The sequence below is a fragment of the Prionailurus viverrinus genome, chromosome X, assembly GCF_022837055.1.
Source record: "Prionailurus viverrinus isolate Anna chromosome X, UM_Priviv_1.0, whole genome shotgun sequence".
NCBI classification, from domain to species: Eukaryota; Metazoa; Chordata; class Mammalia; order Carnivora; family Felidae; genus Prionailurus; species Prionailurus viverrinus.
Window position 1 is genome coordinate 38,069,674 of NC_062579.1, and position 16,311 is coordinate 38,085,984.

The 16,311-nt window shown below is 54.3% G+C and overlaps 1 protein-coding gene across 6 annotated transcripts; it reads left to right on the forward strand.

Moving 5' to 3' along the window:
* Positions 1–3,051: 3,051 nt before the first annotated feature.
* Positions 3,052–14,095, forward strand: CDK16 (cyclin dependent kinase 16). 6 transcript variants are annotated; one of them, XM_047843527.1, is made up of 17 exons: positions 3,465–3,858; positions 7,021–7,104; positions 8,280–8,487; positions 9,089–9,222; positions 9,324–9,449; positions 9,547–9,603; positions 9,695–9,809; positions 10,497–10,591; positions 10,687–10,749; positions 11,002–11,125; positions 11,323–11,443; positions 11,552–11,649; positions 11,733–11,838; positions 11,907–11,970; positions 12,139–12,229; positions 13,672–13,749; positions 13,835–14,095. In XM_047843527.1, the coding sequence occupies exons 2-17, from the start codon at positions 7,099–7,101 to the stop codon at positions 13,870–13,872; spliced, it is 1,524 nt and encodes a 507-aa protein (XP_047699483.1). In that variant the 5' UTR covers positions 3,465–3,858; positions 7,021–7,098; the 3' UTR covers positions 13,873–14,095. The 6 variants fall into 6 exon arrangements, with proteins under 6 accessions (XP_047699486.1, XP_047699483.1, XP_047699484.1 ...); XM_047843530.1 differs by lacking the exons at positions 3,465–3,858; positions 7,021–7,104 and adding an exon at positions 3,052–3,414; XM_047843528.1 differs by lacking the exon at positions 7,021–7,104.
* Positions 14,096–16,311: the final 2,216 nt, after the last annotated feature.

A 16,311-nucleotide genomic window follows, 5' to 3' on the forward strand; every position in this document is an offset into this window, starting at 1 on the left:
CCCTGCCATGTTGATTTTGAGAGGTAGTATAGAGTAGTGTTTGAGCAAGTCCTGTGACTTCTCTAACCTTGTTCCCCCTCTGTGAAGAGGAAAGTTACTGCGGCTGGTCGGCCAGGGCTTGGTCAACGTGGCTAATGTCCTTGGGGCTGATCCCTTCCCACCTGGTTCAAAGCCCCAAGACCCTGGACAAGTCTTTACCGTCATGGTTCCCAGTGCCAGGAATGCCTGTGGTGCCCTGGTTGAACTTCCCAGCTGCACGAGGGCCTAAACAACTCTGTTGGACTGAGGAATGCCCGTGACTGCAGACTTTGCAGTTTTCATGCAAATAGTTGGCTTAGAACATCTGTGGAGGAAAAGCCCCTTTCCCATTCCACCCTGCTCTCCTTTGGGCCTGGTCTGCTTGTCAGGAGGCCTCCTACCTTACAGAAGAGAGCCAGCTGTGGGTTGTTGGTTACAGCAGGCTCACCACAGGCCCTACCAGGACCACAAAGCTCCCCACACTCATCCGTGGCTCATGGCTGAGCGCTGTAGACAATTGAAAGCACTGATCGGACAGGCAGACTGGCCACCTGGTGTGTGAGGATGCCACTCCCGCCTCTCCGTCACCCAACCAGAAGGCCAGCTTCTCTCTCCCTCTTAGACCCCTCATTCCTTCACTCAACCCTGGGTATTGGGAATAGCGCAACCTATCCCTGAACCGGACCTGACACTCCTCACAGCGTGTCCTGACATCTGCTGCCCTTCCTGGGCCAGCTCCAGACCCCAGGCACAGTGTATGCCCTTGTCCACCCCGTCTCGTGACTCTTTCTTGGCCTGCTCTTCTTGGGTGACCTCATCCTTCCATGCTTCCTTTTTATCTCCCTCCAGGACATTAGGGACTGAGTGTTTTACCTGTGGCATCTATTTAATGGTGATGCTACCTGTTTTAGGTCAAGCAGAGAGGTTTTCTCACCAGGGATACTTTTTCCATTATTGCTGCTCAAGAGTACATCAAACACCATACCTCCTGTCCACTGTTGCTATGATGTTACAGCATCTGAGACTTAAACACAAACTTCCTCTGCCCCCTTTCTCCACTGTCCCAGCTCTTTGTTTGCTATCTCCCCCATTATAGCTCCTGAGTCTGGACACTTCTGTCTCTTTCTTCACCACCCACCCCAGCTCCCAGATCCCTTACTACCTTAATTTGCCCCTGCAACACTTCATCAAGAACCCATGAGTCTTGGTTGCATCCTCGTTTCCCCAAATGCTATTTTACTTTTGTCATGTTTGTATACCTTTATAATACCACCAAGACAGAAGACCAGGGTTCAGTGGGCAGGGTTTGGGTCACTTCATCGAGTCCCCTGCACCCAGCAGGCACCATGTAGTGGTACATGGTTGTCTCTTGTCTCAGCCTAGAGCTTTGCCATCAAACATTTGCCACATTTGTTGAGTGCTTACTGTGTGCCAGGCACTATTGTAGGCATTGGAGACAGCGATGGATCAAAAAGTCCCTGTCTTGGGGCACCTGGGTGGCTTAGTTAAGCGACCAACTCTTGGTATGGCTCAGGTCATGATCTCTCGGTCTGTGAGTTCGAGCCCTACATCGGCTCTGTGTTGACGGTGCGGAGCCTGCTTGGGATTCTTCTCTCAACTCTCTACCCCTCCCCTGCTCGCTCGCTCTCTCTGTCAAACTAAATAAAGTTTAAGAAATTAAAAATTCCTGTCTTGAGGGGTGTGGGTATGTGTGTGGGGGGAGGGGTTCTGTTCTGCTCGGGTGAGACACAGAATAGACCAACAAGTAGATTGTAAGAGGTTGACCGGTGCCATTAAAAAGGTCCGTACAGCCAGGTCTGGGGATCTAGAAAGATGGGGGTGCAGGTAGGCATTTGTAAATAGGGTAGTCAGGGAAGGCTTCATGAAGGTGACATTGAAGCAAGGACTTGGAAGGAATTAAGGGATGAAACGTGGATATCTAGAAGAATATTCCAGGCAAAGGAAACAAGTGCAAAGTCCCTGAGGCTGGATTATGCCTGCTTTATTCAGAAACAGAAGGAAAGAAATACATCTGGAGTGGAGTGCGAGGAAGAAGGGTAGATGAGGATGAGGTCAGAGAAGTGAGGGACCTGATCCTATAGCCCGAGGTGCACTTTTGCCTCTCTCAAGTATTTCCACTCCCATCATGCTCTTGTAAATTCTTGCTAGTATGAAACTTACTGAAAACTCTAACCAGTGTGACCAAGGCTGCTATAAAAGGAAGCCCAGAAGAGGCGGGGAAGCTGGCTTTGGGCTGGGGTGCAGTGTAAAGATATCCCAGAAAGGCCTGCCAAAAGCTGCCGCCATTTGAGCTGGGCTAGGTGATAGTGTAGGAGTTTTTCAGGCATAGAGGAATTGAGGGATTAGTTTTGTTGGCAGTGCTTGACACACAACAGACGCCCAATAAATAAAACAGAAAACCGCAGACCTGGGGAGAGCCACGGGCGGGGCTCTGGCAGGCAAGAGGTAGTTGAGAGGTGGCAAGAAAGAAAACCCAATCCAGGGTGCATACGCAAAAGCTCGCGTGAGGCGGCAAAGAGATCTTCTTCGACCCAAAGTCCCAAGCATGCGCAGTAATGCATCCTTCCCTCTAAAGGTCCGCCTTTCTTTTCTCAGCCTAGGCTCCACCTCCGTGAGTCTTGCTGAGGGAGATGGGAGGGGCTAGAGGCGGGACGAAGGCGATTGAACATTCCTTTGACCAATCACCTTGCGGAATATTCGGCCTATAGTGAGAGAGGAACTCAGAACAAAAAGAAGTGCCCGCCCCCCCGTGGTGAAAACCAATGAACACCGGGCAGAGGCGTGGTAGGAGAACAGTGAAATCACGCCTCTTCAGTTCGGCCACGCCCTTCATTCTTGCTCAGCCTCACCCCAGGGGGCAAATCTGATTGGCTGGGCGACAACCTCAAAGGGCGGGGCCGCACACGTTCACACTGAGAATGAGCTAGCGGAGGGAGCGGGGAGGTGGGGGAGCACATCTGGGCGGGGCTAGACTGTGTCCTATCTAAGGTGGTAAAAGGCCAATGATTCTCCAGGCCGCCTCTCCTAGAAAAGTCATCTTCTCGCGAGCATTTAAAATTCCTGCCTGCTGAGGCACCTCAAGGGACTCAGACTGCCTCATCTGTCTTTTTCTTCCTTGCAAAAGTCCCGTTTGCCACCATGGGGATGTACCAAATGAGACCAAGTAGGGGGACCAAGTGGTGATCGGCACGCTGGTTACTGAATGCTGCCCACTTCGGCGCTAGCAAACTTCTAGCAAGATCGGAACTGAGTACTAAACAACCTCTACACGTCCCCCTGGCGCCGTTCCAGGGCTGGCGCCACATTCCCCGGTGGGCGCGCAATGGCTGCGCCCCCTCCCGCTGCGGACGGGTCTTTTGGTACAGGCAGTCCGAGGTGAGTCCCCTCCTTCCCACTTCAGCCTTTGCTGCGCGTGCGTGCGCATGCGCGGAGCGCGGCGCGCGCGGCGGTTGGGCCATTGGGCGTTCGGCCCTGGGATCCGCCGCGTCTCCGCAAGCGGTCGGCTCTGAGCCGCGAGCCGCCGTGAGCTCTCGGATTCGAGCCGGCACCAGCGAGCCCGGGGGCATCGCCCGCAGCGGCCAAGCTCATGGCCGGCTGAGCGGGACGCCGCCTCCGCCTCAGCCACCGCCGCCGCCGCCGCCGCCTCCTCCTCCTCAGCCGGCGGCGGCCCGGGCCCAGCAGCCATGGCCGAAGACTACTGGGACGGGCGCCTGCGGCGAACAGGAGGAGAAGGAGGTCGCGCGGCCTCAGCCCGGGCCGCCGCCCCAGGCGCCGCCGCGCCGGCCCCGCGGCGCTGAGGTTGCTCGCGCGCCCCCGCCGGTGAGCGCGTTTCCGAGACACGGGGTGGGGGCTGCCCTTTTCCTGCAGAACCAACTCAGACCCCGGGCGGTGCCTAGGGGTCTGGGCTGCACCGCTGGCATGTGCCCCCTCCCCCAGCGAATTTCCCAGAGTGCACCGGGGCGGGGGGTCATTCTGGGCCTCCCTGACCTTGGCCCCGCCCTGGGCCCGGTCTGGGAGCTGGGGATGGGCAGTCCTGTGGGTGCTAATTGGGAGCAGGGTGATCAAGGGACCAGAGAGTGTGGAAATGGGTGGTGAAAGGCTCGAGGTTTGCTAGTGGCCTGAGCTGTGGAGGGGTCGGAGCATGTGATAATAAGTCTTAACCGCTGTGTAGGGCTTGAGGCCCAGCGTGTGCTAATGGGGTGTGTGTGTGTGTGTGTGTGTGTGTAGGACCCCAAGGGTGTGTGATAGGGGAGAGCATGCCAGAGGAATGCTGAGGTGTGCAAACGGGGTTATAGGTGTGGAGAGACCCCGTGTGTGTTAATGGGGGATAGGGTGGTAGAGATAGCAGGAGGTGTGCTCATAGGATCAGGGCTCTGAAGTCCTGTGTGTGGTAATGAGCGTCAGGGTGGTGGTAATTCTGTGTATTTGTCCATGAGGGACTGCGGTGTGTGAGGGTCCAGAGAGCGCTCGTGGAGGTCAGGGTAGTGGAAGAAGTCCAGTGTTGAGAACGTGCTAATGGGAATCATAGCCGTAGAGGGTACATGCATGTGGTAATAAAGGTCTGGGTAGGATGAGGCCCAGTATATGCTAATGGGGACAGAGTGGTGGAAGACCCGAATCTGTGCTACTGGGTATCAGAAGTTGTGGATATATGTGGGGTGGGAGGGCACGGTGGTGAGGGAAGTGCCTTAGCACTGTGAGAGGTCCAGTATATTAAGGATCAAGATGGTGTGAGATCAGTGTGTGTGGGTGTGTGTGTGTGTCCATGTCCGTGAGGACAGGGGATGTGAGACTACTGGATGCGCTCAGGGACAGGTATATATGAAATTCTAGGGACCGTTAAAATGGGCTTAGAGCCTTGGAGGCGCTTAAACGTGTGCCACTGGGGGAAAGAGCCGGGGCAGTACGGGGTCCGGAAAATGCTGGTGAGCATCAGAACCTTGTGAAGACAGTGTGTGCTTGTGTCCACAGGGGACTGGGGTGTGTTGAGGGTCCGTGGGGTGCAATGAGGAGGATCAGGGAAGGTTGTGAAGGGATTCAAGTGTGAACCAACAGGCATTATAGCTGTGCGGGAGTTCAAGCAAAGAGAAATAAATGAGTAGGGATATGTGATGGTCTAGGTGTGCTGAAGTGGATTAGAACCATGTAGGGCTGTGTCCTAATGAGGCTCCAGGCTGGATGAAGACCTGTGTGCACTAATGAGGGTCAGACCATTATAGAGCAGTGTGTTTGTGTATCCCTGGAGAATGGGGCTGAGTGAGGGTTTAGGGTGTGCTAATGGGGACACACAGTGTGTGAGGCTCAATGCGTGCTAATAGAGGTCAGGGTGAAGTGAACGTCCAGCTTGTGCTGATGGGAGGTGGTGGGCACAGGGTAGTGGGAGGACAAGAATGTGTGTTTAATGATGGTTCTAGCTGTGGAGGGGTCTGAGTGTGGGCAAAAACAGGTCAGGGATTGGCAAGTTTCACTTTGTGTTAATGAGATTCAGGGCAGTGTGAAAGTCCAGTGAGTGCTAATGTGGGTCAGCCACAGAGGGTCCCAAGTGCATGTTAATAGGGGTCAGAATCATGCACAGGGAACGGTGTGTTAATGGGGGTGAGTGCTTTGGAGAAGCTAACAGGCAGCCGGACCTGGGAGGCGCCCAAGAATGTGGCAGTAAGAGTTAACTTAGAGGGGTCCGAGCGTATGCTAAGAGTTTTGTTCTCTGTTGGGGCTTCGTATGCTGATGGGGGTTAGAAATAAGTGGGGAAATTGCAGGTGCTGATAGTTAAAATGCTGAGAGGCCTACTTGAGGGTCCAGTGTGTGCTTATGGGGGTCTGAACCAGATGAGGATGGTGTGTTTCTGTGGGAGTTAGAGTGTAATGACTGTGTCCTCAGTGGTCAGTGTGGTGTGCGCTGATGAGTGTCCTTGGGTGTGAGAGTATTCCGAGGATGGGTGTGTGACCTCGGAGGTCAGGAAGGACAAAATGCCCTTTTTTGAGTGGACTTGTGTGTCTAGTTTCTTGCTCCATCCCTCACTCTTCTGGGATCTAAAAAGCTCAGAAAATGGAAATAATAATCTTTAAAAGTTTTACTGTATATTAACGTTCAAGTGTCTCTGTTCCCAAAGGTCTGCCCAGGGCACCCCTGATGGGAATATTGCATGATACACAGATTTTGTGTCCCGTCTTCCTCAAATCCTCAAAACAACTGAACTCTGGAACATGTCCAGCCCTTGGAGTTTCCAGTTAGAGGTCATGGACCCATGGCTCCTTGTGGCTCCCTCTTCATCTTCCGTCCAGTCCTGCTTACCCCTGCCCCTAGATCCCCCATTTCCTGCCACAACAGGCAAAGCAACTGGGTATTTGTACCATGGAGGCGAGACTGCCTTTGGGGGCTGGCCATGCTTCTTCTTCAGCTTCAGGTCCAGTGTTTGGCCTACTGGTTCAGGATTTTTGTTGTTATCTTGGGTTCTCTGAACGGACCTCATCCTCTTTACTGGGGTCTTTCTGCTACACTGGTTTCTCTTCCCCTCCTGGGGGTGGTGGTGAGGTCAGGCAGGTGGAAGTAAGGTATAGGGACCACTGGGGTAAGCACCTAATTTCAAGGTAACAGATGACCCACTTCTCTCCTCGAATCCAGCCCCAGCCTCATCCTCCCACCTCCTATCTAGCTCCACTTCCCTTGGGCCCAGGGCCATCTTAGGCCCTGCTGCGAGTCCAGATGGTTCCTAGGCCAGGTCTTTCCCCCACCTTGCTGGCCTAGAGCCCAGGAGGAAGCAGAAGAAGGCCAGCTTAAGCGTTTTGGTGGCCCTGTTCCCTCCAGCAGCCCCATCTAGGTCATCTTGCCGATGCCAGCGTCCCTGGGCCACCTTTTCTGGAGTTATTCACGAATAGCAGAGACTTACCCTGCCCATCCTGGTAGAGATTGGTCTTAGGCCCTCAGCCCCCCATTCATTAATATCTGCCATAAGCACTTTTTGAGCATCTACTCTGTGTCAGTCACTGTTCCAGGTCCTCAGGATCTAGCCGTGACCTAAACAGACAGAAATCTACCCTGGCGGAGCTGATCTTCTAGTTATGGCGGTGAGGAGACAGACAGTTAAGAATAAAGAAACAAATAAGTAGATGGTGTCATTTCTGAGGAGGTGATAGTGCTGGGGGGATGATTTGACAAAGTGAGGGAGCTCGGTATGGTTGAGATTTTAAATAGGGTTATTTGTGGAGGGTTATCCATGAAAAAGGTGATATTGGAGCAATGGTCTGAAGAGGGTGAGGGAATGACCTATTTTGAAGGGTTGTCCAGGTACCAGGAAAAACAGCCTGTGCAATGGCCCTGAGGTGGGACTGCTGGGTGTGGTTGCAGAACAGCAACTAGCAATGATTGAAGGGGAGATGAGGCCAGAGAGATAATAGGGATGAATAGGGTAAGACTTTATGGGCCACCCTTGAGGACTGGGACATTTATTCAGGGTGATAAGGGAGATGAGCACTCTCAACTAGAGGAGAAATGAGACCTGGCTTGTAAAAATGTGGGTGGGACCCATAGGGTCCCAACCTGATCGAACCTTGCGAGCAGTCCTCAGGACTGCTGGTGTGCATTGAGCCCCCCCCCCCAACCCTAGCCAGTGGTTGGGTCTGGGTAGGACTCCCTTCTCCTGCACCCCTCACTTGGGGAGACCAGTGGGGTGGTCCACCAATCACCGTGACGATGGTTGCTGGGCACGCCGCGAAGGTCCTTGTGGCTGTGGGGAGCATTCTGCCTAGGCAGTTGGGGGTTATGTGGGGCTGGTGCCGGCGGAATATGCCATTCTACGGGCGTGCCCGGGGCCGTATCAGTGGCCCCGCGGTCCTGGGCGAGCCCCGAGCCCCATCTACAGATGGGTACATCTCTGCCGCCGCACCTGAAAATGCCTGCTGTGGAGGCCTCTGCTCCCACAGTGAGGCTGCCCCCATACGGGCCAGCACTTCACCAGTTGGTCCCTTACCCTCAGCCAGCCACCCAGGCCTCAATACCCAGGTGTGCTACTTAGGAAGAGGGTACCCAGGGGCTGGCTGTAGGTGGGCAAGCACTGACAAAGGTCCGTATCTATGCCAGGTTTACAGGAATCCTGAGTGGTTCCAGGGCTCCACAGTGGTTGGGTGGATACTGACACAAGTTCATGTCAGTATACCTCAGTAAACCTTGGGTTTTAGGGGGCCTGTGGTGGTCAGGCCAAGTGCTAATGTGGGATCCATTGCCATCTATACCCCCTGCTCAGGTCGCCATGGATCGGATGAAGAAGATCAAGCGGCAGCTGTCAATGACACTCCGAGGGGGCCGAGGTGTGGACAAGACCAATGGTGCCCCTGAACAGATAGGCCTGGATGAGAGTGGGGGTGGTGGCGGCAATGACCTCGGAGAGGTACCCACTCGTGCCGCTCCTGGGGAACCTCGCTCTGGACGGGGCCCTCTCAGTTCTGCACCAGGTGGGTCCACTGACCACTTCTGCCCCCAGACTGGTCCCCAGGTGCCACCTCCCAGCCGAGTTCCCCTTAGATTTGTGTTATTTCCATTTTCCTTTCTCCCGTTTTCTCCCCCTTCCCTGCTATCCTCTCCGCACACGCTCTCTCTATCTGTGCCCCTTTCCTTGGCTTTGTGCCCAGGCCTCGGGGAGGAAGAGTGCCCTGCCTGCTGCAGCTGCCCCCAACCTTCCCTTTGCCCTTCTCCTGCGCTCTGCTATGGCCCCCCTCAGGCCTACTGGTGCCTGCCTACCCTGGGCCTGCCTTCTCAAGGCCTTTGGCTACTGTGCCGCTGCCTGCCTCCTGGTCCTGGGCCATCCCCAGTCTCAGCTCACCCCTGAAACAGGGTGCTCCACTGGGTGACTATTGCCCCCCCCCATCCCCCGTTCAACCTGTCCTGACCTGTCTGAACCTCCCTGGGCCTTGCCACCCTCTCCCTGAGGGACTCTAGGCTGTTCTGGGGGTTTGTGTGTACGTGTGTGATCAGGGGATTGTGTTACGTTGAGGAGGGGGTGTCCTGGGGCTTCAGCCCTCAACTGGTCTGCCCTCCCCCTGTCCTCACTACCAGAAATTGTACACGAGGACTTGAAGATGGGGTCTGATGGGGAAAGTGACCAGGCTTCAGCCACGTCCTCCGATGAGGTGCAGTCGCCAGTGAGGGTGCGCATGCGCAACCATCCCCCACGCAAGATCTCCACTGAGGTGCTTAACTCCCTGTCTGGCTGGTGGTGGGGCTAGGAAAGAGGGTTAAATGTGGGGAGGTGGAGCTCATGGTCCCGTTTCTCACCCATCTTGCCTGTTAGGACATCAACAAGCGCCTATCACTACCAGCCGACATCCGGCTGCCTGAGGGCTACCTTGAGAAGCTGACCCTCAATAGCCCCATCTTCGACAAGCCCCTCAGCCGCCGCCTCCGCCGTGTCAGCCTGGTGAGTGTTTTCTGTGCCTGTCCTCTCCTCCTTTCACTGCCCACCCGCCTCTGTCCCCTCCTATGAGCCTTCTTCAACCTGCCCCTTTACCCCACAGTCTGAGATTGGCTTTGGGAAACTGGAGACCTACATCAAGCTAGACAAGCTGGGAGAGGTGAGAGACCATCGTCAGGCACATGGTGGGGATGGGGGTCACTGAGAACTTCCTGCAGCTTCCTCTCCTGTCACTCGTCCTCACACACCAGGGTACCTATGCCACCGTCTACAAAGGCAAAAGCAAGCTCACGGACAACCTTGTGGCACTCAAGGAGATCAGACTGGAACACGAAGAAGGGGCACCCTGCACCGCCATCCGGGAAGGTACAGACACACAGGAAGGCTGTCCCAGGCTTTCCAGGCTCACCTCTTGACACATACACACACGCCCTGTAGTAGGAACAGGGACTGGGGGTTGGGGCATTCCCTCCTGACACTCTGGGCTTCACGCGAAAGTGCCCATCATGCACATATCTAGATGATGATCAAGGTAACCAGGAATCTGTTCCCGTTTGGAGAAAAGACCAAGAATTATACAGCAGGGTGTTCGCTTTGGGTCTGAGAGCACCCGTGAAAGTGCTCACCGGTTTACTTGACAACAATTTCTAGTCAGAATATCACGCAGGATGAATTTGAATTGTGTAGAAGTTATGTGTGCAAAGTGAGTTTCGCACCAAGTTGCAGGCCTCTGTACTGAGGGTTGACGCAAAACCCCTTTCCGGAAAGCAAAAACAGGTTGTGAAGATCTAGTGTCCTGTAAGCCTGGGGTGGCAATCCCAGGTCCTTGCTCCATACTTTTCTCTGAGCCTTAGTGTCCACATCCGGAACATGGAGCCACCCCTTCCTGGCATTGGGTGGGATAGAGCCAGTGGCTATGAGCCACCACCTCAGGCTGCACAGGGAAAGAAGGAAACCCTGGGCTTGTCCCTGTCTGGTCCTCCTCGCCTCTACCCTGAGGGTGGGTGGGGCCCTGACTCTTCCCCCATCCCTTCCTCCCCATGCTCCCTGCAGTGTCCCTGCTCAAGGACCTCAAACATGCCAACATCGTCACGCTACATGACATTATCCACACGGAGAAGTCCCTCACCCTTGTGTTTGAGTACCTGGTAAGGTTGGGGGGCAGTGGGGGTGGGGAGTGGGGAGATGGCCAGGAGCCACAGGATGTGGCCCTCTTTCCTCCCGTCTCCTCTTCTGTCCTTAGGACAAGGACCTGAAGCAGTACCTGGATGACTGTGGGAACGTCATCAACATGCACAACGTGAAAGTGGGTGTGGGGCAGGAAGCAGGGGCACAAGGGGGCCCCCACTCACCCACTCCACCCCACAAATCTCCCTGAAACAGACTTTTCCCGTTTGGCTTTTTTGCTGGGAGCCCTTGGAGGGCATTGGGACCTTGTCCTCTTTTGTGAGATAAAGCTCTGGGCTCAGTGTCTGTGTTTGGGAGGGGGAACAGTGTCTGCTGGGGGTCAGGCTTCTGGATGCTCTCTGACATCTGCCTGCCCTTCCTGGGTCCCCAGCTGTTCCTGTTCCAGCTGCTTCGTGGCCTGGCCTACTGCCACCGGCAGAAGGTGCTACACCGAGACCTCAAGCCCCAAAACCTGCTCATCAACGAGAGAGGAGAGCTCAAGCTGGCCGACTTTGGTACCCTGGCCTCCCCCTTCTTCCCAGTGATCGCCCCGCCTTACCCTCTCAGACTCCCCCTTCCTCATGACTGCCTTATCTCAGTCCCCTTCAGCTTCTCCAGGCTTTGCTTAGGACACCCTCAGTCCCAGCTGTGCTCTCCCCGAGGCTGCCCGGGACCTCCTCAATTCCAGCTGCCCCTTCTCTCAACCTACCAGGCCTGGCCCGGGCCAAGTCAATTCCAACGAAGACCTACTCCAATGAGGTGGTGACACTGTGGTACCGGCCCCCCGACATCCTGCTTGGGTCCACGGACTACTCTACCCAGATTGACATGTGGTGAGGACAGGTGGAAGTGTGGCAGGAGCCATGTGGTGAAGCGGGTGGCTTGGTCACAATGGCCAACCAGCCAACTGCCTCTCTATTCACTGTGCCCTCCCTGCCTAGGGGTGTGGGCTGCATCTTCTATGAGATGGCCACAGGCCGACCCCTCTTCCCAGGCTCCACAGTGGAGGAACAGCTGCATTTCATCTTCCGTATCTTAGGTGAGGAGGAACGAGCCCTAGGAACTGTGGGGACATTTAGGGATGCCCTGTGGATGCTTAGGGTAATTCTCCTTCCCTTCCAGGAACCCCAACTGAGGAGACGTGGCCAGGCATTCTGTCCAACGAAGAATTTAAGACATACAACTACCCCAAGTATCGAGCCGAGGCCCTTTTGAGCCATGCACCCCGGTGAGGCTGGTGGGTGGGAGGGTAGGTGGGTGTTAGGGGCTGGAGTGCCCAAACTCAACTTAAAGCAGATCCTCTTGTCCTTGCGGTAGACTTGACAGCGACGGGGCTGACCTCCTCACTAAGCTGCTGCAGGTGAGACCACCCTCCCGGACCAGCCTTGGGGGCTAGGGGATTCTAGGTGTAGGGGGACAGGGAGCTCCCGGGGTACGGTCTGGGATGGGGCAAAAGAGAGGTCTACTTGTTGAAGGGGTCAATACACCCCCCCCCACCCCCCCGACCCCTGCCTGTCCTCCCACTCAGTTTGAAGGTCGCAATCGGATCTCCGCAGAGGATGCCATGAAACATCCATTCTTCCTCAGTCTGGGGGAGCGGATCCACAAACTTCCTGACAGTGAGTGCAGCTGGTGGGCCCTGTGGGGAACAGGATGCTGGGTGGGCTGTGCGGGGCACACCCTTGATCACACATATGACATGTTATGTGTATTACAAGTTATTTAGTTTTCAGTTCCTTTTTACCTTTCACGGGAATTTTCTAACATACGTGAAAATAGACGTAACATCATTTTCCTCTTTTTTTTTTTTTTTTTTTTTAAAGCAAACGTTTCCTTGTAAAATATATACCGAGAAACGCACAGGTCATGAGTATACGGCACAGTGAATTTTTAGAAACTAACCACACCCATGTAACTGGCATACAGGTCAAGAAATAGGATGAGAGAAGCTCCCCCGAAGTGCCCTCTTATTTCCTTTAGTTATTCCCAGCCCCTTGCCAAGGGTTACTACTAGTTTGACTTCTCACAGCATAGGTAAGTCTTCCCCATCCTTGTACTGTACAGAAACAGAATCCCACGTGGTGTTCTCCTTTTATACCTGATTAAAAAACTTTTTCACATGGACACTTTAAAATTATATATGTTTAGGGGCGCCTGGCTGGCTCAGTCGGTGGAGTATGGGACTCTTGATCTTGGCATTTGTGAGTTTGAGTCCCACGTTGGGTGTAGAGGTTACTTTAAAAAATAAATACATAGGGGCACCTCAGTGGCCCAGGGATTGTCTCCCTCCTTCTCTCTGCCCCTTCCTCCACTTGGTCATGCGCGCTGTCAATAATAAGTAATTATTAAATAAATAAAATTAGACCCAATAACAAGTCCCCAAGCACTCTAGCAGGTCATCAACTCGTGGCCAATCTGGTTTTGTTTTGTTTTTTAATGCTTATTTATTTTTGAGAGAGAGCGCGCAAGCAGGACAGGGGCACAGAGAGAGGGACAGAGGATCCGAAGTGGGCTCTGTGCTGACAGCAGCGAGCCTGATGGGGGGCTCGAACTCACGAACCGTGCAATCATGACCTGAACCAAAGTCGGACACTCGACTGAGTGAGTCACCTGGGCCAATCTGATTTTATCTGTATTCCCTCTGATTATTTTGAATCAAATCCTGGATATATCATTCACCTATAAATTTCAGCATGTATCTTTAAGAGGTTTTTTAATAACTATCATTATCCTACCTTCAAAATGTTGGCCCACTTCCTGAATCTCCCCACTGGATTAATCTAAATCAAATCCCAAACACCATCCATCACCTAGACTCAACAGATGGTAATTGCAATACCATTATCACACTTGACAGAATTACTGACTTCTTCGTGTAATAGCCCATATTCCATTTTCTCTAGTTGTAGCTGGTTTGTGTATAAGGATTATATGACAGATGAAAAAGTCAAACTTCTCAAAGACAAGACAGCTTTTTGTAATTCCCCCAATGGGGCCATGTGGGAGGTGGTCCTTGGCTGGCCCCATGGGTCATTTCCCACTGTCTGTCCTCCACCCACAGCTACTTCCATATTTGCACTAAAGGAGATCCAGCTACAAAAGGAGGCCGGCCTTCGGTCTTCATCAATGCCTGACTCAGGTAGGTGTGGCCCTTGCCCTCTTCCCCGCCCTGGCCACCTACCTGCTTACCCACCAACAGCCATCCGCTCTGCTTTCCCCTGCAGGCAGGCCAGCTTTCCGCGTGGTGGACACCGAGTTCTAAGCCAGAGACCGAGGCCCCAGCAGGCAGCAGCTGGAGGGATGCCACTCCCCCTCACAGGGCAGCCCCCAACTGTATCCTCCTTGCTTGCTGCCTGCCTACCTGCCTGACTCATGCTCGCCTGCCCACATGTCCCCTGCTGCCTGTCCAAACACCCGACCATTGGCCTGTCAACCCACCCATTGGCCTGTCTGCTGGGTGCTAACAAAGCTCTCATCGCTCCTTCGCCTGGTTTGTCTGTCTGTCTGTATGTCTGTCTCTCTCTGTCTCGGTAGTTGCCGGCGGACAGCATGGCCGTGTCAGCCTCCCACACTGAGGCCAGGCCTATCCCCCTTCCCATCATCCCCTCCCCCAGGACCACTACCCCATGGCCAGCCAGGGGTCCGGAGCTAGCCCAGGCTGGGGATCTCGACTCAGACAAGACGTGACAATGCCTTGGGTCTGAGGCTTCCCCTGCCTGCTTTCCTGCCTGCCCCACCTGCCTCATGTTGTGTGGGCCTTTTTTTGTTTGTTTCATTCATTGTTGTTTTTTAATTATTTTAAATGAGGTTTTCATTTTTTAAATGCAATATCTCTGTATACAGAATGGCTGGGCCCCACCCCCTGCGTGTGGCCCTCCCACAGTATTTTGTGCAATGAAGCCCCGCTCCCAGCCTTTCCAAGGCAGGGACACAGCCCCTATTTGGAACCCTGACCATCACCAGACCCTGGGGTCGGCTAAGGGAAAGCATGCCTCGACCATTCGCCTTCCTACCCCCCGCCTGCCATCCTCAGCTGCAGGGGGACCTGGGGACTACTGGAGACTCTCTGGGAGGTGGACGAGGTGGGGGGGCCCCCACTCTTTCCTCCTACAGTCCCATAGCTGGGGCCTCCTTCCTTCTCAGGGTCTCCCTAGCCCAACCCTCCTGCCCCCATCCCACTCGGTGCTGTTGAGTAGGGGCCCTGCCAGGAACTGACCAACTCTTCAAGGAGCCATAGTGTATATATGTGCACAAGCAGGGGCAGAGGGGCGCATGGGGGTCTGTGCCCAAGCGTTAGCCCCTAACCCCTGGGGAGGGTGAGGCAGGGCAGGGGCAGTCTCTGGGGTCAGTCTCAGATGGGTGGTTACCTCCCCGTCCTCCACTCTAAACCCTGGGGCCCTCAAATGGGGTGGGAGGGCTGGGGTGGGGGCCCTCCTAGTGGGGTTTGGAGGGTTGGGTTCCTGAATGCACCATAATCGCTGTATGAAATATTAAAAAGTCTAAAGTGAAAAACCTGATTGCAAGTCCCTGCAAGGGTGGGGGTGGGCTCAGTCCAAGGTGAGTCCTGGGACTTTGGAGAATTCATACCTGGCCAGGGACATGTCACGACTATGGAAGGCATTGGAGGGGCTGCACATGCAATAGAACGTCAAGTTGAAACAGGGCAGGCTGAATAGAGGGTGAACCAAGAAGCAGAGGGAAGAGTGAGATTTACTCAAGAATATGAGGAAGCCAAATAGATGGGACACAGGTGTTATGTAGAGAGGCTGTTTGTTTGAAAGACACTTGCAAGGCCCCATACAACCAGGAGGTGGGGAGGTGAGGCAGGCCCAGTATGACCACCATGCGTCAGACCTGGACACCATGAGGCAGGCCAGTTGGAGAGGGGATATGAGAGGAGGGTAGATTTTGGATTGCTGAGTAGATCGGGGGATCTTAATACACGGGTCAAAGTCAGGATTGGGGCCATCGGTGGATGGATGGAGCTGGAAGTTTGGATTGTTGGTGTCCAGGAAGTAACAAACCATGGGCATGGGTGAGAGAACCCCGAGAAGGATGAAATGGCTTGTGAGAGACCAGAGGTCAAATGGCACCGTGGGACTTGGCCTCAAGTGTGAGGATAGTTGCGGCTTTGATTTTCTCCATCCTTGGAGCTCCAGCCTCTGTCCCAACCTCTGGGCACAGCCAAGGATAGATTGCAAGCAGAAGAGAGGAGCATGGGCAGGGCCAGGCAAATACTGCAGAGAATAAGCCTAACTAAGGCTGGTTACTGAAGTTCAGCAGTGGTGGCCCAAGGATCATTCCACTGTGTCCCTGTAAGCACTTTGGTGAGCTCTCCACTTGCAGCCTTACAACTGTAAGGGTTCTCCATGTTCCCAGAGATGGGGAAGCAAGCAAGGAAAACAGGACACCCTTCCTGTTTCCTTGTAGCAGAGCTGAACCTTCCACAAGCCCCTCAGCAGGCTTCCTGTGCCATTCTGTGGCTAGAATAAGATGATATGGTTACCTCTGGCAACAAGGGAGGCTGGGAAGACGAGGGCCTTGCAAAAGGAGACAGGATTGCCAGGCCAGACTTAGAAGGACTAGAATTCACCCAACTGCTCTGGGAAGTGGTAGGGGCATTGGTGTGTGCAGAGGTGGTTGGCCTTTGGAAACCAAACGGTCTAGGCCTGGGGAGGGAGGCCTCTTGTTGGATTGTAGG

Excerpts from the sequence above, each read along its gene's own strand:
- CDK16 (XM_047843525.1), top strand. The coding sequence starts at position 7,799 with ATGTGGGGCTGGTGCCGGCGGAATATGCCATTCTACGGGCGTGCCCGG. Across the intron at positions 9,223-9,323 it reads CACGCAAGATCTCCACTGAG|GACATCAACAAGCGCCTATC; the intron begins GTGCTTAACTCC and ends CTTGCCTGTTAG. Across the intron at positions 12,230-13,671 it reads GATCCACAAACTTCCTGACA|CTACTTCCATATTTGCACTA; the intron begins GTGAGTGCAGCT and ends CTCCACCCACAG.